This window comes from Urocampus carinirostris, chromosome 3 (assembly GCF_059441175.1).
Source record: "Urocampus carinirostris isolate Australia breed hairy pipefish chromosome 3, RoL_Ucar_1.0, whole genome shotgun sequence".
Classification (NCBI taxonomy): domain Eukaryota; kingdom Metazoa; phylum Chordata; class Actinopteri; order Syngnathiformes; family Syngnathidae; genus Urocampus; species Urocampus carinirostris.
Window position 1 is genome coordinate 14,208,254 of NC_142351.1, and position 23,173 is coordinate 14,231,426.

Here is a 23,173-nt window from a genome sequence, read left to right on the forward strand (position 1 = left end):
TGCACAAGTAACACAATCATGCACTGTCAGACATACATTTAATTAGATCCTTTAGGGTCACTGAAACACAAAAGATACCAGGTAAGTACATTACAGTTCTTATTCCAAATGTAGCTAGCAATGCACTAAAACACATTCTTTTTTATTATTTGGGATCATTCCATATTTCTGGAAACGTTAATATAAACTAGTTTTGTGTTACTGAGAATTATAGTAGTTTTTTAGGGGCAGTGCTTCTCAAGAAATTTCTGTCAAGTAAACCCTGGGCCCCTCTGTGCTGCTAGTTGAATGAGACTCGACGTTGATCTATCAATTTTTTTTGTTTTTCTAAGTAAACACATGATATTGGTGAAAACAAAACAATAATTGGTCACTATTGGTGATAACCCGCCAACTCTGGCCCTGCCAAATCTTATTTTTTGTCACGTTAAAAGAAAAAACATTGAAAGAAAACCCTCAATCAATGGGATATAATGTCTTAAATATATTTGGCTCCATGCTCTCCGCTGCCAACATTTTTAGACTCAGCAAGCACACCATTCTGCTCCTCATCCGTAGTCACGCTTCATCATATTTTCTCATATCTGCATCCAGGAGAAAACTTTACTTTGTCTCTTTATCTCCGTCCGTCTCCGACTGTCTTCTCATCCCTGTTGAATATTTTATATTTTATACCATCATGAAACGTGAGGGTCTGCTACACTTCTCACTCTGTGTGTGCAAGGCTCATTTCAAACAATTTCTTCACCACCGAGTGCGCACACTGCCAATGAGAGCATCATTGCCCTCTAATGTAGTGGAGGTGCAATTGCCTTTTTTTTTAGAACAGCTAAAATATTCCCTCATTTGTGGTGCTTGACATATACATTCTATTTGTATTTTGATGGCATAAGTCATTCTGGTGAGGGCGGAGGTCAGCAACAAGCAGCTCTTGGTTTTTTTTATTTTATTTATTTTTTTTTTTCTTACAATTACATGCATTGGTGTGAGGGGTGGATGGACATCAATGAAATGGTCATAAAAACTAAGACACTCCCCTTTTTATCATGTGAGAATATCAAAGGTTGGGTAGAAACAGAAAATCACATTGTTAGATTTTTTTTACGAATTGTATTAGTAAATTCTGGTGGGAGATAAGTGTAAGCGTTCCTGATGCGTCATTAAGTATCTTCTCAATGAGCTCAAAATGACCATGAGAATGAAAAAAAAAAACCAACCCTCACACACAAGGGGTCAGGAGAAGCAACGCAAAGCAAAAGAGTAACCTAGACTAAAATCCTGCAGCGCCAGATATTTCTCTCTTGCTACAGCCATGCCATAGCTCAGGGATATCAAACTCATTTTAACACGGGCGCCACACGATAGAACAAACATTCTGTCGGGGGCCGGACTAGTAGATTAAAGAGAAAGAAAAAGAGATAAAGAAATAAGAGAAAGAGGGAGGGAAAAGGAGAGAGGGCGGGACAAAGAAAGAAAAAGAGGGAGAGAGCGTGAGAAACAAAAGATAAAAAGTCGTGAGAGAGGGGGAAAAGAAAGGGAGCGGATGAAAGAAATCCAAAGAGAAATAGAAAGACAGAAGGAGAGAAAAGAGAAAAGAAAGTGCGAAGGGTTTGAAGAGAGAAAGAGAAAAGAGAGAAAAGGAAAAAAGGAAGTTAGAGCAAAAGAGGTTAGAAGACACGGAGCGAGAAAGAGCAACAAAGGAAGAGAAAAAAGAGAGACAGTGAGTGAAAGAGACAGAGTAGTAGAAAAGGGGTGGAAGAGAAAGAGAGAGAAATAAATACAAGTACATTGTCTTTGTGAGAGGCACCTGGCTTTGGCAACATCAAGTTGACATATTTCAACCTGCAGCTTGTTTTTCTCTTGCGCTTCTCTGAGTGTTGCCTCGCGGGCCGGATTCAATCCTTTAGCGGGCCTGATCTGGCCCGTGGGCCTCCTGTTTGACACCTGTGCCATAGCTGAATTGTTCTGGTGGTAATGGAAGATCCACAAGAATACTGTACAAACTTTTCATCGCGTTCGGAAAAAGAAAATGCAGAGTTGCATCCCAACAATATCATACAGCACACAGCACTACTATGAAATATTGGTTGGACAAAGCATGCATTAAGGTCATATCACAGAAAGGTGAGAGAACAATCGAAATAGTGATTGTGGAGTTATTATTACATTTTGAATAAAAATTTCCTTCTGTCATTAGGCTGTTAAAGGTGAAACGTGGCAGTCTTCCAGAGTGACCACCACCCCAAAACACACTACAGTGGAACTTCGGTTCTCGACCATAATCCGTTCCAGAACCCTGTTCGAAAACAGATTTGTTCGATCACCGAAAATTGTTTTTCCCATTAAAAGTAATGTAAAATCGTTTTAATCCGTTCCAACACCCTGAATGCTTACCATAAACGTAAACATGAAGCTAACCCAGGCTAATTGTACGTTCGCGTTAGCGTAATCTTCCGTACGAAAGATTACGCTAATATGAACGTGTACAACAAAAAAAATCAGGTCGTTTACATGTCATTTAGCACCCGGGTCTCCACAAAAAGTGGTGAGCGGTTAAAGGATAAAGAAAATAATTATGAATAGGATTTCTTACCTTTGTTAAGGTCTGCAGAAGCCATGCTCTATTCCCTCGAAAGAAGGGAAACTCGCACACCTTCTTCATATTTTGCTATTATTTCTTAAATGCAATAGTTGTACGCACTACCCTTCTTTTTTCACCTGTAGCAACTTTGCTGCTAGCACCGACCTTCTTCGGAGGCATAATTAGGGGCTAAAACACTCCGTTCACCGATGTTAAAAGCGAAAGCGAAAAGAAGTGCGTGTGCACGTGATAACAGTTCTTCACGAGGGGTGGGGGAAATCTACACGCTCAGCATCGCACCCTAGCGTACCGGCGTTCGAACTCTGATTTTTTTGAACGAGAAGCGAAGCAAGAATTTCTCGAAATTTTTGGTCGAGAACCGATTTCTTCGAACTGAGAGGCGTTCGAAAACCGAGGTTCCACTGTACCTACACAGCTAAAAGCATTTCAAAATCCATATACAGTTCAGCCAGTCTCCATACTTCTATCTTGTTGAAAATTTGCGAATCGAGTCAAACATCTTGGTTGTCTTGTAGCAGTCCTGAACTTTACTGCTGGTGTTTATCGCCATGGCCAAAAAAACACCAACCCTGTGGCCAAATCAGGTGAATACATACTGTATTTTCAAGACCATATGGAGCACCGTACTTAATGGCACAATCTCAGTAATGTGTGCTGTACTGTATTTAAGGTGCATCCGATTATAGGGCGCGGGTTTTATTTACGATTCAACACTTTCCACTTTAACTTTCTAACGGTTTCATCTATTACATAAACCGTACAACAACACACACACACACACACACACACACTCAACCATACAAGTGTGTGTAATAAGAAAAAAATAGAGCAGGAGCAAACATTTAAAAAAATCTACTGATAATCACCAATCAAACTCATGAAAGAATCCTCTGTTTCTGAATTGAACAGCTGCACTGTCCATCAAACATGCCAGGTTCACTTTCTTCACTGGCATAGTCACTTTCTGTGTCATGCGGCTTTTTCGAAATGCCGTCTTTTGCGAAACGTCAAACAGTTCAAGCAGACATGTAAACACAATCGTCAACGATTCGTTTGCAAATTGTGCCAGGACTACATTACACTCTTTGTGAAACTTTGATGTCCATCAATCATCCATTGCTCCCAAGCCACTTGTCGCTTAAGGCGCGGTTTTCCTCTCCAAGTTTTTTTTACGTCATGTATTTTCGGATCATAACGCCATTCAAAATAGCTTCTAACGTAGTTGGATAGCAATTACGAATACACTATTTACTATTACGTTGAAAGAAAAGGCAAATGAGGGCTACGTCGCAAACACATTTTTGCCCTATATTTGACGATGATTTGTGTTGTCTGCGGACATAAAGCTCTTGGAAGTGGATGACTTGAACCGGCTACCCACTTATCAGGAGCTGTTCCCTTCGAGATGATATATTTTTCTTTTGATTGGTCAAAATGCAATTTTTAGTATAAAAGAAGTTTAAAGTCAAGTCGTTTTAATTTGTATAGCCCTTAATCACAATGAGTCTCAGAGGGCTGCACAGACCACAGATTAATGAAAACTACAGACTGTTCTTACACCTTCCCCTGATATAAAACCTACACAAGGGCAAGGACAAACTCAAAACCTCTCAACATGAGGAAAATGAAGAAACCTTGAGAAAGGGACCTCACATGAGGTAATCCCCCTTCCAGGATCACCAGGCTGCAACGGATGTTGCAATAACAAATAATACATAGATATTGTCAACATGAAATATAGTTCATTCATAAGCTATAGAATAGAAGAGCGTTTTAAGCCTAGATTTAAACATTTCCACTGAGGAATCTCAGGGGGCAGAGCATTCCACAACACAAGGGCCAGAATGGAGAATGCTCTCGAACCAGCTGTTCTCTTCTTGGCTATTGGGATCACTAGTAGACCAGCATTTTCAGAACAAAGGCTCCGGACCGGAACATAGGGGGAGATTAAATCTGAAAGATATGAGAGAAAAAGTCCATGCATGATTTGTATAATACTAACAGAACCTTAAAATCACATCCAAGCTAACAGGGAGCCAATGCAGCTTAGCTGGAGCTGGAGGCTCTTGATTTTGGACTTTGGGAGACCGGAGAGTAATACATTACAGTAATCGAGACGGGAGGTCACAAACACATGAATTATAATCTCCGCAGCGGACTGGATAGCATAGGGTGAATTTTATCAATGTTGCAAAGATGGAAAAAAACTGTTCTTGTAAAGACAGATTGGGGTCAAATATGACAGGTGAATTTTATCTTTTTCTGTGTAGCTTTATAAATATTTTATTTTCCGTAGTTTTTAAGTGTTACCATTTAAGTGTTAATTTAAGATTTAATTTTCCCCTTTTAAGTTATTCATTTTTGTTGGTGATAGAAAGGAGTGGAGAGGCGTTGTGAAAGGATAGTGGGATTGTGGACGCGTTCTTAAGAATGGGCTGAGCACCCGTATGATGCGGCAGGGGTAAACCAGTGAAAGCTGTCGGGCCCTGCTGTTGAACAAAAGAGTGTGTTGTGTCACCCTGACCCGAGTGACATGGCTGCTTTCTGATGTCCTGTTTTATCTGGAGGGACGAAAGCATGACCACCTTAGGTGCCGAGGTGCCTAACTTGTTTGGGCAATTGGGTTGGCCATGGTCCAAAAATGTTTGTGTGTGTTTTTTTTTTTTTTGCAATTTTTTTTCCCTTTTATTTTCTTTGTTATTGTATGTGTTTGTCTTGCTGTCAGTCACCCCTCTTGAGGGATATGACCATGGTAGGTAGGTAGATAGATAGATAGATAGAAGTTATTTATAATAATAAATGATAATTAATAAATTAAACAACTACAAAAAATTTGAAGAGGTGTTTTGGAGCCGAAATAGTCAGCTCCTTTTAAGGGAATTCCCATCCATTGAATAGACCATTCACTTCCTCCGGGATAAAATTAAACTCCGGTCGAAGACGAATTGCTGTATCTAGACCGCATTCATCAAGTCGCGGTTTTCCTCACTGCCCCGCTCACTTGAAGAATTTGGCGATTGAGTGCCAAAATGATGAAACATGTTTGATACTCTGCGCCACTGGCGCCGCACCGGTTTCCTGCAAAAAGATGCCCCAGTACTCCTGACGCCAGAGGGGTCACCGAATGTTTGCACTAGTTTTGCGGGAGGGGGGCCGTTTCATACCCATATCCTGATGGTGTTCCTTTGTGTCAGTTCTCTCGGAATGACAGAAAGCTGAGTGTTCATTGGCTACACTTGTTTTTTTCCTGCATTGGCTGTGGGATGGGCAAGTGTAGTGTCACAGATCAACAGCGATGGGAATGCATTGAGAAAAAACAACTGGTCTACACCTTCCTCTGCCGAAATTTCACATTTTCCTCTTCCCTCAAGCCCTTTACAATTACTTTGATGATGATTCCTGGTGGAAGCTACTTTTGACTGCCAGTCTCCGAAAAGTTACCATAGGTGGCAGTTTCTGTCCATGAGCATGGGCGGGAAGCGCAGCAGTAAAATACTTTTCTTAACAATGTTCTGCGTAATGCATATACCCTTTTGTATGCAATCAATGCCCACATTTCCTCCTTCAATTTTATCATGGTGTTCTTTACTCCATACATTTTACAAAAAAGCCCTGTATGGCATGCTTCACCTTTCGAAAAAAGACTCATGTGCACCTTACAGTTGTGAAAATACAGCACACCCAGTAGTTAACCACTGTCACTGCTTTAAACTTCTTTATACAAATACCAAAGTTACCAAATGCATACTTGAAACATTTTTCTTCTTTCTAAAATTCTATTTTACAATTCAAGTGTTATCATTTTAAGTGGAACAACTTGACTACAATATTTTTCTGCTCCGACGCTGGAGAACAGGAGTAAAAGTTGCCGTCCACGGGACAATGAGTGAAACAGCCAACCTAACGTCCCTGCAAATTGTTGATTTTTCTTTCCATCCACAGTGCTACTTTGCCTTCTTCTGCTCCCACTTTCTATCACACTACAATTTTCGTTGGGTCTTATGTACACAAATCGTTGAACAACTGAAAAGCCTCCACTTACCCTGAACAACCATCCAGCAGTACATCACAGAAGTGTGATGCCAGTGACGACAACTGCAAACACCAAAACTGAACAATGCCTTCGACCGAGCCAGTTGGGTCATGACATTGCAGCAATTGGAATTAGATTAAATGTCCTTCAAGGGCAAATTTTCTTAATAAATTTAAAAAACTCGCTCATATACAGTATATTGCCGACATCCTATTCTCAAAGTTCAGCTCACAGACAACTGGAAATGCAACCAAACACAGAGAATCTACAATTAATTAGCCCAACTGATGGAGATGAGAATAGTACAATTTGTCACTCAACCCTTAATGGTTTATTTTCTATTATGAACAGTCAGCACTCAAGATGAGCATGTGCTTCTCTGTTGCTAAAGACACAAACCATGCTGCACACCCAAGAAAAAAAGTGGTGGTCTTCTCCCACTCTCTAGATGAAATCAGTACATCAAGAGACACGCAAAACTTTGCGTTGAAGAGTGGAATTCATTCTGTGCTTTTGGCACTGCATTCCTCGAGTGTGGGAATTTGTGCCAACTGAAATTGTAGCGTTTTTCAAACATACCCTGCACCTGAGCTGCAGGTCAACCAAAAACAAATCTAATATTATGTGTTGGTCTACAGCCTGAGTGACTAAAACTTATACAGGTCAAGGTAAAATAGTCCCTACGTTACGGTGCCTAGCAAAAGTATTGTACCTTCAAAAGATCTGAAAAAATGCTGTGCACACACAATCACCATCAGACCATAAGGAACTTGAGCAGTTTTGTGAGGAAGAATGGGCAATTATTTCCGTTTCAAGATGTACAAAACCTATAGAGGCATACCAAGAAAAACCTGTGGCTGTGATTGCAGTAAAAAAAGGTTGTACAAAGTATTACCTCATAGAGGGCCAATATTTTTGCAGCGTCCACGTTTACATTTTTTACTCAACACAATACAAAATATTGAAAACATTTTGCTTTCTTTTCATGATTATGTCTCGCATGTTGTTAAATTCTTAAAAAATATTCAAGTTTTTTATCTATAAGTTTGGAACCTGAAATATGGCAACATGTCAAAATATTTTTGAGGGGGCCAATACTTTCGCATGTCAATGTAAATAAAAATGGTATCCATTTCTGAATACGATCAGATTTAAATACTTAATCAATATTTCATACGAAATGGATTTACAGTAAATATATGAATTTCTCCTGGGAATGCAACCACACTGCAGAGGGAATTTTTCCAAGGAAAGAAATGTGCCTTGGCTCAAAAAAGGTTTAAAAAACACTCCGTTAGTGAGTACATTTTGAGTGCTGCCTGAAAAGTTAGCACAGATATAAAGCCTCCATTTCAAACTTGCGCAGGCCACTCTAACATTAGGCTTTCATATTTTGTCGGGGGCCACAAACTGTTACAATGAGGGCTGTAAATTGCCTTTGTTTCTTCCTATAGTCCCTGTTTTGAATCAGTTCTCAAGATCTTTTTTGTGGCTTGTCTTTGTTTTTTCTTTAAAATTCGAGTCCGCTTTTAAAGAGAATAATTTGTTTTATCATATACTGTCTGTGGCGCACACAACAATGCAATACACATCAGACTGCGACAATTTTATTTCTGAGGGGGGTCTTCTTTTCAATGTGGTTCACCACATGCCAATACCAATAACTTGTTTAACAAAAGCTGCCGAAAAGTTAAGTAATTCAGTTGGATCGGTCTCAATTACAAAAGATTGTCAAAGACGCTTCAGTTACACACATCAAAGTTGGAATATTGTTAGTGGACACCGCGAATATGTCTCATGTCAAGTCATGTTTATTTGTATAGCCCTTAATCACAAAGAGTCTCAAAGGGCTGCACAGATCAAATACCATTGCAAACTACAGACTATTATGACACCATCCCTGGATATTGTCAACATAAAATATAGGTTATTCACATGCTGTAGAATAGAAGTGTGTTTTAAGCTTAGATTTAAACATTTCCACTGAGGTTGCAGATCGAATCTCAGGGGGAAGAGCATTCCACAGCACCGGGGCCTGAATGGAGAACGCTCTCGAACCTGCGGATCTCTTCTTGGCTCTTGGGATCACTAGTAGACCAGCATTTTCAGAGCTAAGGCTCCGGACCGGAACATGGGGGGAAATTAAGTCTGAAAGATATGAGGGAGAAAGTCCATGCATGATTTTGTATGATACCAACAGAACCTTAAAATCACATCTTAAGCTAACAGAGAGCCAATGCAGGTTAGCTAAAATCAGGGTAATGTGATCAAACTTTCTTGTCTTACTTAAAAGCCTCTCTGCACATTTTGTACTAGCTGAAGGCTCTTGATTTTGGACTTCAGGAGACCGGAGAGTAGTGCATTACAGTAATCGCGACGGTGTTAGCCCTTTAGTGTTACCTGCGGTATTCCGCAGGGTTCAGTACTTGGCCCCTTTCTTTTCAGCATTTTCTTTTCTGCATTTCTACCATTAGGTGATATTATTCGCAAGTATAATCAGTTTTCATTGTTACACAGATGACACTCAACTATATCTTCCGATGAAGGAATCTTCCTCACTAAACTGGAAATTTGGAGGCCTGCCTCACTGAGATAAAAGAATGGATGTCACTCGACTTCTTGCGCCTTAACTTGGGTGGCAAAGAGCTTTTAAAAAAAAGCACATTTATATGACAGTGTGTTTTTGTTTATTATTTGAATCAATATCGTTTTTTCTTTAAAACCCCAGTGTGTAATATTTGACTACTAGATTGCACTATTGTCTAATGCTGCTACGCTGTACTCTGTGGCACTAGTTTTTGTTAGCAAGACGCCGGCAAACATGCCGGCAACCTCTAGGTATGGATTACTTTATGTTAATGTAATACAAATTTCTTGACATATTATTTTTTTTAATTAAAAATTAACATTGGTGTGATTGGTTTATGTATTATGGCCTAGAATTCAAATCAATGTTTATACTTTTTTTTGAAGCACTGAATATTAAACACTGTCCCTTTAATGGATTTTTTCTCTAGGATGCGCTAAATACACAATTTCCCTTTAAAAACATTTTTTTTTACTAATGTGTCTCAAATATGGGCAACAGCAATTATGGAGTTCTGAATTGCAAATGTTAACGTTAGATAATTTGACATCCATTATTTTAGTGTTATTGAAAAAGTAAATCTCAGTAATTACTCACACTTATTTTTTTATAAAGGAGTATTTATAAAAAAGAAGCTGTAAACTGCCCCTAGCAACTGTATAATCGTGGAACGTGATTAGTCTCTAGTGGCCAAAAGTATGAAGTGCAACCTCGTATGAAATCTGAAGCACACTGTTGTGCCAATTCATGTTGAGTACAGTACAGTATACTGTACGTATTTATTATTATTTTCAAATACTTCTATTTACATTTTATTTTTACTGGCTGTACATACAATTAAGGGTGAAAGAGAAATTATATTGTTAACTGGGAAAGACACAATGCATATACAGTAATCCCTCGGTTATCGCGGTTAATGGGGACCAAATCACCCGCGAAAAGTGAAAATCCGCGAAGTAGTGACGCACCTTCTAAAATGCTTAAAAAAACAACAACAATTATTATTATTAATTTATTTTATTATTATTATTTTTTAGACCCGGTTAATGGGGACCAAAACCACCCGCGAAAAGTGAAAATCTGCGAAGTAGCGACGCCCCTTCAAAAATGCTTGAAAAAAAAAAAATATATATATATATATTTTTTTTTTAAATTATTTTATTATTATTACTATTTTTAGACCCGCGAAGTAGCGAGGTCCCACTGTATGCCATTTCTCACCTTGACAACACACTCACCCACACATTCACAGTTAACACCAGGAGTGATTTTAGGTTGAGAACTTTGGGGGTGCTGAGCACCCAGAGTCTCTTGCTGGATTTTTTCCATTTCACTTAAAGTGATAAAACATGAAAAAAAATCTATTATAACATCTTAATCAAAATATTTTGCTGAAGGCTTTATTTTAAAAGGCCGTTTTTATCAATTGAGTGTTCATTTTAAGGTTGTTTTTATTAATTTAATGTTTGTTTTAAGCTTGTTTTTTATTAACTGAAGTACCATTTTTTAAATTAAATTATAGTCCTAGGAATCAAATGGACTGAACCATTTCAAAGTGGTGGAGTACTGTATTTCTGACGCAGCGGTGTTCACATTTTGTTTTGTTTTACTTTTTATTTCATTTTAGCCTGTGTTTTTCATTATATTTAACCATATTCTCTCCATTGAGTAAAGGGAGCTTTACATCTCCCTAAACTGTTGTGTGGAGGAAGGGATGTATGCTCCCATTTAAGGAGGATGAGTCCCCCTCGCAAGTAGGGTGGAAAAGGAAACTATAGTCTGTGATGGTCTAGATCAGGGGTCAGCAACCTTTTCGGTGTGGAGTGCCACCTTCAAATCTCCTTGTAAATCAGTTTGCCACACCAAGATTAATGACTCGCACAACATTTTTTTTATATCCAACAGAGCTAAGAGTCATTTTACACCAGTACAAATATACAACATGGATATACATTTTAATCATATAGCTGTGTTTTTCAACCCTTTTTGGACCAAGGTACACTTTTTTATAAAAAAAAAAAAAAAAAAAAAAAAAAAGTTCCGAGGCACACCGTCCGTCGAAAATGTTTGAAATGAAGCTATGTCAAATATTTCACTGTACTACCTCATAAGCAGATAATTAGAATAGAATATACCTTTATTGTCATTGTTACAACATGGGATCTATTGTAACAACGAATTTGGATGTGGCACTCCAGGTCCACATTTTACAGTGAGGATAAGGAAAACAAAGAGATAAAGGAACAAAGAAGATGTTTGTACTGTCCTTGTTGTATAGGCTTTGTTTTCCTCCGGAGGGGGGGGGGGGGGGTATGAGGGCGTACAATAGTACATAAAAAAAAAGAAAAAAATACTTAAAGCACATCATTCTTTTTTATCTTATCTTTTTATTTTTTACAGTGCAATCTTGAACCGTTTTGTTAAACAAATCAAGTTATTAAATGTACTGTGCTACCTCAAGAGCAGATAGTTAGTACATAAAAAGTATATAAAAATCTACTGCCACCTACTGATATGGATGACTATTACAGTTCCTCGTCTGATGATTGCAAAAATACTGAACAATGGCCTTATTTTTTGGAAAGAAAATTGGGCAAATTCCAGCGGCACACTCGACAAGGACTCACGGTACACTAGTGTGCCCCGGCACACTGGTTGAAAAACACTGGTATAACTGACCAATTTATCTTACACTATTCTTGTTCATCAATCAACTAAAAAATGAATGTGAATAACAAGTGGAAAGGCCTTTAGCCAACCATGACTTCAACATTTTGCCACAAGAATTGACCAGAATCAACCATTCTTCATTAACAATGAACTACAATCAAAACACAAGTGCTGTGGACAGCTACCATACCATTCACCAATGATATCAAAACTTGAAATAACGACAGCAAAGCAGAAGGCACGCACACACGCACACACACGCTTCTTTGAAATATTCGCCATCAGTAAATGGTTTTCTGTGCTTTGCTATGCAGTGAGCAATGTGATAGCTTGCTTCAGTGGTGCTGTCTTTATCAGTGACAAAGGTCTTCAGGGTCTGTGTTTGTTGGCCGTACCTGGACACTGCGCGTTATTATGTCTCCGCCATGTCAGACTCATCCTTGAATTCATGTTCATATTTCGTCTTGTAATGACGTTTAACACTTGCTGTACGAAGTAGGCGAAGTAGTCCGCGGTGTATGCTGGGATATATACACCAGCGTTTCATTTCCTAACCAATGTGTCAATCATCGTTTGAATCGGTCACTATTGGCTAAAGTTATTCTGAGGTAAAGGAGGCGGTTTCTTTTTAGCACTTACAACCTCGCATAGGCTAAAGTGGGGCAAAACAAGTCCTGCAATCGGCCGAAAAAGATGAATGTGAATCACACGTTAGGTTGCTCTACGGCATGGAGAAAACACTTTTTACAAGTCTGTATTTGTAAACAAGAATTATGGGACTAAACGGCTAGCAACAAGCAACGTCCATCGATCCAGTTGCTTCTTGGCGGATTTTTCTTTTTTTTTTGTCTGCATTATTGCGTGTTTTGGAATGTGTAAATATTTTACACAGTTTGATTTACTGCAGTAACGGTAAGAGGACCACGGTTGCGTATTGTTATTGAATGTGATGGCTGCAAGACGACTTTGGTGAGCTACCCTGGCTGTATATTTTCCCAGTATCTTGTTTCAGACTGATCTTGATGTTTCTGTGATGTGTCTATTTTTAAATTCAATTCAATTCATAGCGTTTATTGGCATATGCACAGGAAAGAACCACATTTCCCTGCACAATGAAATTATTACTTTGATGTCCACACAGTTGCCAGCAAAAAAGAAAAAAGAAACTAAGAAATAGTTGGCATTTATTAAATCCCAAGAGTTTAACCTTCCTAATGATATGTGAAATGACACATTTAGTTATTGGTGACATCGTACAGACACCGTGTCCGTACGTGTCTTAGACACGTATTTGCTCCTTTGCGAGCCGACGGAATGTTAAGGGGTTAATAAGTTTGACTGAACTATCTGACTGATTTGTTGATGTTCCCACTGTAGCGCCTTATAGTCCGGTGCGCCTTATGTATGGAAAATCTAGGGGGGGGGGGGGGCGGTTGGGGGGGTGCGCCTTATAATCGTAAAAATACGGTACTTAGATCATCCTAGTGGTAAAAAAAGACACGTTTATTTAAATAATACAAAAAATACATGGACTATCTTTGAAACATGCATTTTTTCCAAAGGGCGGCTTGGAATGTGCTTAATTCGCGTGCGTCCTTGCCATTTTCAGCGTCAAACAACTTAGACACGTTGTGCAATAAAGCCTGTTGGATTATATTCACGCCTACAATTCAAACGTAAGCGTTGACGCCCACTGTTCAAACTTTCGCGGGGACACCCACACTTAAGTCCTCACATCCGCCACAAAAGGCACGCTAGGCGATAGGCCGCGGCTCACATCGTGAATGAAATCTGAGACATAACATCTAATGGTCAAATATTACACAGTGTCCCTTTAAAGCAGGGGTGTCAAAGTCAAATGGACGGAGGGCCAAATAAAACATTTGGCTACAAGCCGAGGGCCGGACTGTCCAATCTTTACTGAAACCAAGATTTAACCTACTGAAAACACAACAAATATATTACAATATGATTGTATAAATAAAGCAATATTTTCTTATGACTCTGTCAGTCATTTTTAATTTCAGCAGGCACAAAATACAAATGTCCTTTATATAAAAAACTCAACATATCTCATAACAACAACTCATAACCATTTTCTATCATTCAATCATGTCAAGTCAAGTCATTTTTATTTGTATAGCCCTTAATCACAATTAGTCTCTAAGGGCTTCACAAGTTATTACATATAAGAAGATTAGGTTACTCGTATGCTATAGAGTAGAAGTGAGTTTTAAGCCTAGATTTAAACATTTCCACCGAGGTTGCAGATCGGATATCAGGGGGAAGAGCATTCCACAACACCGGTGCCCGGATGGAGAACTACTTCAATCATCTGAAATTATTAAAAAGAAATATTGCCTCGAAATACAATAAAATAAAGTGCAAAAATCTCTTGTTACTTAAAACCAATAGCAATCAACACACTGGACCTCATCTGTCCTGCTCAAATGTACATTGACTTTCCTTTCTGGGCTTTCTCTGGGTTAGTGTGAAAAAAAGGAATTACTGATTAACAAATAATAACAATCAAAAGTCATTTTCTCTGCTAAATAGGAGACAATTTTATCAAAAGACTGTTGTCCATATCAAGATCTATTTTCCATGAAAAGCCGAAAAACAAGAAACACTCCCAGGACAGAGTCGGCAAACAAAAACAACATAGTCAACATAGACAATAAAGCTTTAAAATTCCCGAGGGGAACAACAAAAAACAAGACCTTCTTTATGTGCATATTTAACTTTTAAACTTGAACGGAGTAAAAACTTCAAATGTGTAATTGCACAGGAAACATTACTGTATTATTACTGTATTTACATACATTTATATACAGTACTGTATTACTACAACTCTACATTACTTGTTTGAGGCTGACGCTGATACTTTTCCAGCTACCTCCGTGAACATGTACTCCAACTCCCACCTTGTTTGAAAGCCCCGGTTTTCAGTGTCCACCTTCCGTTTAGCCATTGTTGATGGGTAATGTGGGCTAATTTTTGCTGTTATGCTAATGACTGCTGCTGATCGACTGCTGAATAAATTAAACCGCCTCCCGCTTTGCTCCCGCTCGGCGCATCCCCGTTGCATTGTGGGAAATGTAGTATTCATGCGTACTGCGGGCTGCTGGCTTGCAGCGGCCTGCGGGCCGGATCTAATAATATATTGATATCGTCACGCGGGCCAGGTAAAACCCTCTCGCGGGCCTAATGTGGCCCGCGGGCCTTGACTCTGACATATGTGCTTTAAAGCATATTCCACAAACACAACATTAATCAGAATACAGACGCTGCCCAACCAACGAACGAGTTAGGTTCCGGACGATCGTTCGTAAGTTGCTTTAGTGCTCTATTTTGTATGTTTATAGTTTCTTTAAGTATGTTTAAGGCTTGTATGTATAAGTAACCTGTATTGTTTTGTACTAAAAAAATAACAATTTAATAAAATAATATGCTTTATAAAGATAAATAAAGTGAGGTTTTACTTACTTTTGGAAGATACGCTTCAAGAGGTCCTCCTCCGTGGTAAAAAGTGGCAGAAAAAAAGCGTTCCGACCATTTTCTCAACCGCATCAAGCTTTCTTATTCCACTTTCGTTTCAAAAGAAACGTCTCTCCTCTTCTTTACACTTTACACCAACCATATTGAATGGATGCACAAGATATTAAACAATAAAAATAGCAAAGTTCTTAGTGCGCTGGAGGTAGTATAGACAAAGACAGTATAGAATGTTTACACACGAACTAGGAAGAGGAAGCCAGATTTCTTCTTTGGGGTGGATGCTGAATGAGCTCTCCAGCGCCACACGCCGATGGCGGCGGAAAGAAGCACTACAGTACTGTCCTCTACTCGGAAAAAGGTGCACACAATACAAAATCTAACTTACAGCAATGTCCGGATATTTTTCGACACCCCGAAAAAATGATCGGATCTGCCGGAATCCGCGAATGGAATGTACGTAAGTCGGGAGGTGTCAGTACTGCATTTTCAAAATAGTATTGTAAAGAAACATTTTTCTCCTCCCTTCAGAAAATCAAACAAAAAACAAACTGTAACAAAACATTTCTAAACATCTAACATAACATCTCAGTCATATACCTCATTTTATACCTTAAGGCAAATCCTTTTTATCCTTGTCCTTTTCATCCTTGTGTATTATACCCCTTTCTTTGAAGAATGTTTACCCATTACATTTTTCGTTCAAGGCCCAAACTGGCTTTTATTATGTATTATTCACCCCAATCTTAAACGATTAAGTGTTTCAAAAAAGTTAATATCCTTTAAGATGTAAATATAAATGTGATTAACATGATTAAGGCAAATAAAATGAAAAAGTATTCATGTTGAAGGTAATAAAATGTATTCCTCCAAATCTGAATTCGAAATTCAAAAGCACTTAGTTTATGTGAACAATTTCACATATGTTCAATTCCGCCTGAGACACGGTATGCGTTAAGTCGATAATCCAGTTTCTGCCAAACACGCTAAAGCTTCTTGGGTAACAATTTCCAGCAGATTACTATTTTTGTTTTCTTTTTGTATACAAATGATCTGGTTGTGTGTTGCAGGGAACTACATATACAGTAATCCAGGCATGTCCAATGTTCAGCCTGGGTGACATTTAAGGCCTGTGCTAAAATTGTTAATGGCCCGCAACATCTTTCATAAAGTTAATAATAAATGGCCTGCTAGTACTGTTAGACCACCCCATTTCTGATATAGCAACTGTAAATATAAAAAGGAAAGTTGACTTTGAGGGCTGCAGTTTCTAAGACAAGTGGACATAAGAGTATTTTATCACCGAAATCCGAAACAACTACGTCTGCCTAATTTTCCAAGGGTCTGGCCTTTTTTAAAAGAATAATTAAACAAGAGGCACTGCTAGACCAAACATACTGATTACGACAAGCTAACTCGAAACGAACGTCGTAAAAAAGGTGAAGCAACTATTAGGCATTTTAACGGTACAGCAGTGCTTTGTCACAAAACCCTGTGAGTCAAATGAAAATTCTACAAAGGCGGGCTACGAGGTTGCGAAGCTGATTGTCAAGCACTTCAAACCTTTGATGGAAGGTGAATTTATTAATGACTGTTCAAAGAATGCCAGGCTGAACAGTTTGCCCTCACGCATTTTCAGTTCACCAAATCTGGCTCACTTTCTCAAAAGTTTGGACACCCCTGCAGAAATCCCTTGGTTATCAAGATTAATGGCTACCAAAACCCCCCCTGAAACGTGAACATTTGCTAAGTCGCGGCACCCCTTCTTGAAAGCCACCAAGAGTCAAACTTACCTCGAGATGACGTCCCGACTGCCTGATAGTATGCGACTGTAACAAAATAACAACTATAGTTCTACAAGTAAAAACACAATTGCAGTTGAGTGAATGATCTATACATTAGTATACAAAAGTACAACAAAATTAGATCCTTTCAGTGTGCAAGCAATTTAGAGACCGGCTGGTTAGCTGCACGCTAGCATTGTGTATCCTCAAATTGATGATTAAAATACAACTATCCCGAATTACGCAGTTTCCCATGAGATGCAGCTCCAGGTCGTTTGTTTCATGTGTTTCATCTGGTGGTGGTGAGAAATAGGCCAGACTTGCAGCCCTGCTATTGACTCCTCTCCCGACGCCGTTTCAGTCACCTCCCCAACCCAATATTAATCCACAGAGCAACTGCTGGTGATCACCATTTCTTTGCACTCTTCTGACTTTCTTCAGAGCTTGATTTAATTCATGCATTTATTTTCAATACAAGAAGCCCCTAAAAGGTAGCTGTTGCCATGCTACGGAGTTTGATTTGGTGGCCACATCGACTTGTGCGCCCGCTCCGCTGATTGACTGACAGCATGCAACAATATCACAGTCGCGCACACAGTCATGTACCCCCCCACACAACACACACACATTCAACATGCTCCTGTGATTGCATTTGCTGTCTGCTGTCTGTTGCAGAACACTATGCATGATATGTTGATATTAATGACGGATAAAGCCAATTAAATTCAAAATTCTCAAAAAAGTGAACCAGCGATAACCAAAGCGCAAATTAGCGATGGATTGCTTTATTCATTATTATTATTTTTAAAGGATATCACATTTTTTGAAACACCCAAGAAAATTACCTTAAGACCGAAACCGCATGCAGAACACTGTATGTACCAGGCCATCAAATTCACACAATGTCTTGCTGTGTTTTCACTCAACAGCTTCAAAAGATGGTACTCCAACACCAAATGCAGAGCTTCCCTCCACAAATGCTCGTCAGGAATCTCAACCTCTAGCTCAAGCAATGATGCCACACTCTCATATCAGCACGACCGACAACTCAAAAACTCTCCCTTCAGATAAAACAACTAATGATCTAGATCCCGCCACACCTCCCGTAAAAGCAAAAGGTGCTCTACCTTCTTCAACAACAATGGGATCTAAAAACAATGAAACGCGGACAGTTTTGAGCTCTTTAGCGACCTATATTATACCCAAGAAGCAATCGGGAGTTCAGACCTCATCAAGAGACATGGCACCCTCATGCCAGAAGCCTTCGGTCCCAGCCCTGTTGAATGAAAGCCGAAATCTGCCGGTGCCTCCTGCACCAAGTGCCCCTTCTTCCAGACCTTCTCAGCCAAATACCCAGGTCAGACAAAGCATCCAGCGCTCCCTTACCAGCATTTTGTACAAAAGGTAACACTTTTAATTTTCAGTACAGTGCAACCTCGGTTCTCGACCATAATCCGTTCCAGAACCCTGTTCGAAAACCAATTTGTTCGATCACCGAAATCATTTTTCCCATTAAAAATAATGTAAATCGTTTTAATCCGTTCCAACACCCTGAATGTTTACCTTGAATGTTTAATGTAAAGATAAAGCTAACCCAGGCTAATCGTACGTTCACGTTATCGTACGATTACTAAAAAAAAATCAGGTCGTTTACAAGTCATTTAGAACCCGGGTCTCCAAAACAAGTGGTGAGCGGTTCATCGGAAAGGGGGCTCCGTTCCAACACCCTGAATGTTTACCTTGAATGTTCAACGTAAACATAAAGCTAACCCAGGCTAATCGTACGTTCGCGTTATCGTAATCTTCCGTACGAAAGACTACGCTAACATGAACGTGTAAAAATTAAAAAAAGGATAAAGAAAAGAATTATGAATAGGATTTCCTACCTTTGTGGTGGTCAGCAGAAGGCGCAGGTGGACAGTGGGGTATTCCCTAGCAAGATCAGACACTCGCACACCTCCTTCATATTTTGCCCTTATTTCTTTCTTAAATGCAATAGTTGTACGCACTACTTTTCTTTTTTCACCTGTAGCAACTTTGCTGCTTGCACTGACTTTCTTCGGAGGCATAATAAGGGGCTAAAACACCCGTACGCCACTCAGCATCGCACCCTAGCGTACGCACTCACACATTACCGGCGTTCGAACTCCGATTTTTTGACCGAACAGCGAAGCAAGAATTTCTCGAAATTTTTAGTCTGACTCCGATTTGTTCGAACTGAGAGGCGTTCGAAAACCGAGGTTCCACTGTACTTTCTAATCCTAATTCAAACCAAATTTGTCGTATTTAATACTCTAGCAATTTTGACTGCTGTTTTTATTTGTCAAGGGTGTGTGACTGCGAAGAATTGGACATGTCTGAAAATGATGCCGCAAAACTTATAGCAAGCGTTGAAATGGAGATGTTCGACATATTTCGCAATACAGACAGCAAATACATGAATAAGTATAGAACAATTATGTTCAACCTGAAGGATCCCAAAAATAAGGTTTGCTCGAACTTTTCGTCTCCTACAATGTATATCTTTATGGAGATCATTGGTACTACCAGACCGTTTTTCTCCAGGGTTTATTGCATCGAGTTGTACACGGAGACATCAGTCCTTTCAGACTTGTCAGGATGAGCCAAAAGGACATGCAGGCTACCAAGACCCCAGACCAAAAAGGAAAGGACACATCAAAGGTAAATTTCATGCCTGCTGCAGTAAAACAAAAACAAACAAACTGTATGTTAATAAGATCCTGGTGGTTTCCGTTTGAGATCAATAAAGTCAGTTTTTTTTTAGGCTAAGGATGAAGCTGCCAAAGCATCCAGCTTGTTGCAGAAGCATGAACCGGTTAAGGTAGTTTTTCCCTCTTTAAATGCATCCAAACCTGAAGCTATGAAGATGGATCTTTCCTCTTTAAACGCCATGAAACCTGATAAAAGACCAGTGGTCTCCAGCAATGTAAGCTTTTATTTTGTTTTGATGACATTTTTATCTAGAGGAAATCTAACTTTGTCTGCAAGCTATGGATTTAATGACCTTTATGTAATGTTGTTGACCCAATGTGTTGAACTTGATGTACTGTGTGCCCTGCGAACAGAAGAGGAATCTTTCTACTTCCACGCCAAAAAACAGAACGAGTGAGCGAAGCAAGGGGAGCGCGGGTCCAGATGTTCTTGCCTGTATGCTAAAAGACACTACTTCAGAACACAAAGCTCACCTGTTTGATCTCAAATGCAAAATATGCACTGGTGAGTTAAGCAAGTGTCATTAATTGTGTAGTTTTTACCCACTTAAGATCGTTTTCTTTATCTCGATTATTTTCAAAGGACAAATAGGGGAGGATGAACCCCCAAAGAAAAAACACAAAGGTTTTGAATCAAGTGATAAACCTTTGTCACACTGGAAAAAGTCTACAGGAGCCGACTCACCTCTTCAGGCCCCCCCAGACTCTCCTGAGTCCTCCGACTTTGACTATTCATCATCCAGTTTCGACCCTTCTTCCCGTCTTATTATTGACACTAGTGACTGTGCTGGAGGTGAATCTCCCGCGCCACCTCCCATTGCAGATTCCCCAGCCTCGCCCACTTTGAAGTCGCCCACTTCCCCTGTCATGGAATCTCCAAGGTCCCCAGTTTCTGACACCTCATGCACATCCTCATTAAAGACAACATATGCCCCGGTTGTGATTCCCAGTGTCTCAACTGTAACTATTGCAAGGCGTGACCCCCGCACTGCAGCCTATAGGAGCTTGGCTTCGTCATGTAGCACATCGGATGTCAACAACGCATTGAAAGGCCCGTCAACGCCTTACTCTCCTCGTAAAATGGATTTCTCTGCTCTACCGTCTGCACCTAACTTGCCGATGCCACCAACAAAACCGTTACCAAAATCGATCTTGATTAAGCCATCCTCTTTAACTGATCCACGACTTCATAGAAGGTCTTCAAGGTAGTTACATAAATATCCAGTATGGTATGTTCTAGTTTCACAATTGGGTGACATGACTAAGGCATGTTTGTTTTTGTGTATCGTTTTCCAGAACTTCAAACAATGAATCTCCAGCAAATAATGAAACTTCCCAATTCCTGGCCAAGCAAGAAGTATTGTGGAAAGGCTTCCTTAACATGCTCACAGTTTCAAAGTTTATGACAAAGGCTTATTTGGTTTCCGGATCCGACGAAATTCTGAAATCGGTAATATTTTCTATTTAATCATTTCTGGCAAGATGGTAAAAGTTTAACAAAAATGAACGAGCATTTTGTTCTTCTCATTAGGAACTAATAGATACTATTGAAATTGGTGGTCGTATCATGCCTCAAACAGTGTGGGATTATGTTGGCAAGCTCAAGACGAACATTACAAAGGTAAGCATCATATGCCCTCGCTAAGAATTGAATAATTTCCAATATTGCGGTATGATAAACATCAATGTTAAGTTTGACCTGAAGCTCATCCAGGTTCTTTTCTCCTAAATGCTCGCTATACTCAAAATACATGATGCGAGACAGCATATTCTTATTTCCCATTCACTATCTACTGGATGCCAGAAAGATTAAATACACAAGCATTATTCAGCATGATGCTGAAAATGTCTGCCTTATCTAAAAAAGTCCCTATTCTTATACTGTCTTGGTCGCCCTGCCATGGTCTTAAGTGGTTCAGACAGGATAATGTGTGTGAGAATGCTTATAGATAGGAAGGCGACAAGCAAGGACAAGTCAAAGCAATTTAGCGGTCAACTCCAGTCTTCTTTCTAAAATCAGAGAGGTTAATCTAACATTACAATAATTAAGAATGTTTAAATATTTAAATTAACTCAAATCATACCATTATCACTCATTTTGACATTCATAAACAATCCTAAAGTTCAGTTTACAACATAAAGGCATAAGAAAATAGAACGATTGACTGTGACAGTCAGGCAACATTTAAACTGAAATTTTACCAAAAATAAACTGCGCTTGCATTTCAGTTTTGGGAATGAAGTGTAATAGATTCATTTTTATTACTATTTACATGGTAACCTTTTTATTTATTAGGAATTATGTGTTATCCGCTTTCAACCTGCCACTGAGGAAGAAGAGGTGGCATACGTCTCAATGTTTTCATACTTCAGCAGCAGAGGGCGTTATGGTGTCATTTCCAACAGTAGCCATTCCATCAAGGATTTCTACCTTGTACCACTCAGTGCCAAGGAATCCATTCCATCACTACTTCAACCTTTGAAAGGACCAGGTAATGTGATGATAATTTTGTGATTATACATAAGTCTTGGCATTTTTTTTTAAGTAGGTAAAAGAAAATTCTCAATACAGTCTTATTTCTTTGGGAATCAGCAACGTGACTATGTGGTCATTCAATGAATATTATCTGGCAACACTAAAGCTTATACTTTTCTAATCTTAGGTTCGTAAACCTATGTGTTTGTATTTTAATTTAACAGAAAATGGCCAGTGGACATTGTGTGTTTTGTGGAGCTTGGTGATGAGTGTTTTTTTATCAGCTGCCTTAATGATCTGAGGCTCCCGGTTAGACTATATGCTCAAGCATTCTTGTTGTCGTCTGTGCTGGTATGCTGCCCTACTTTCACACAAACATATTATTATTATATTATTCAGATAAATAAGAGGTTTTGCACCCACTCCAATGTAAACAAGGCACTCATAAACACCCTGGGCAGCAACTCTGAAAATGAAGAATTCTTGCACCATATTGACAAACGTTGATATCATTGAGCGGACAGCTGTATATTTTCATAACAAATGGCCCCCAGGCCTCAAATTTGGGATACCTGCTTGATATTTTGTCTATTTTGTTTCTGTGCTATTTTTGTTTGGCTCACCTAAGCTAACTTTCAACCTTTTGGAAGCCAAGTAAGAGTGAAACTAGAAGGTCTGGTGAATTTCTTAAATTAAAAAAAAACATTCTATATACACTATTACCTCAAATGAATAGCACCTCCTAGGTTTAAAAACATTATTCATTAAAAAAAAACTACATGACCTATAATATC

General features: G+C 39.1%; 1 protein-coding gene across 2 annotated transcripts in view; it reads left to right on the forward strand.

The window, feature by feature from the left end:
* LOC148368764 (uncharacterized) overlaps positions 1 to 23,173 on the forward strand; it is a 51,266-nt gene that overhangs the window by 22,004 nt on the left and 6,089 nt on the right. For both annotated transcript variants that reach the window (XM_088330805.1, XM_088330806.1), the window contains exons 7-15: positions 18,101 to 18,575; positions 19,500 to 19,659; positions 19,737 to 19,853; positions 19,957 to 20,118; positions 20,258 to 20,408; positions 20,487 to 21,108; positions 21,200 to 21,353; positions 21,435 to 21,524; positions 22,200 to 22,395. In XM_088330805.1, the coding sequence (XP_088186931.1) occupies positions 18,101 to 18,575; positions 19,500 to 19,659; positions 19,737 to 19,853; positions 19,957 to 20,118; positions 20,258 to 20,408; positions 20,487 to 21,108; positions 21,200 to 21,353; positions 21,435 to 21,524; positions 22,200 to 22,395 (2,127 nt within the window). The remainder of the gene's footprint in view (positions 1 to 18,100; positions 18,576 to 19,499; positions 19,660 to 19,736; positions 19,854 to 19,956; positions 20,119 to 20,257; positions 20,409 to 20,486; positions 21,109 to 21,199; positions 21,354 to 21,434; positions 21,525 to 22,199; positions 22,396 to 23,173) is intronic.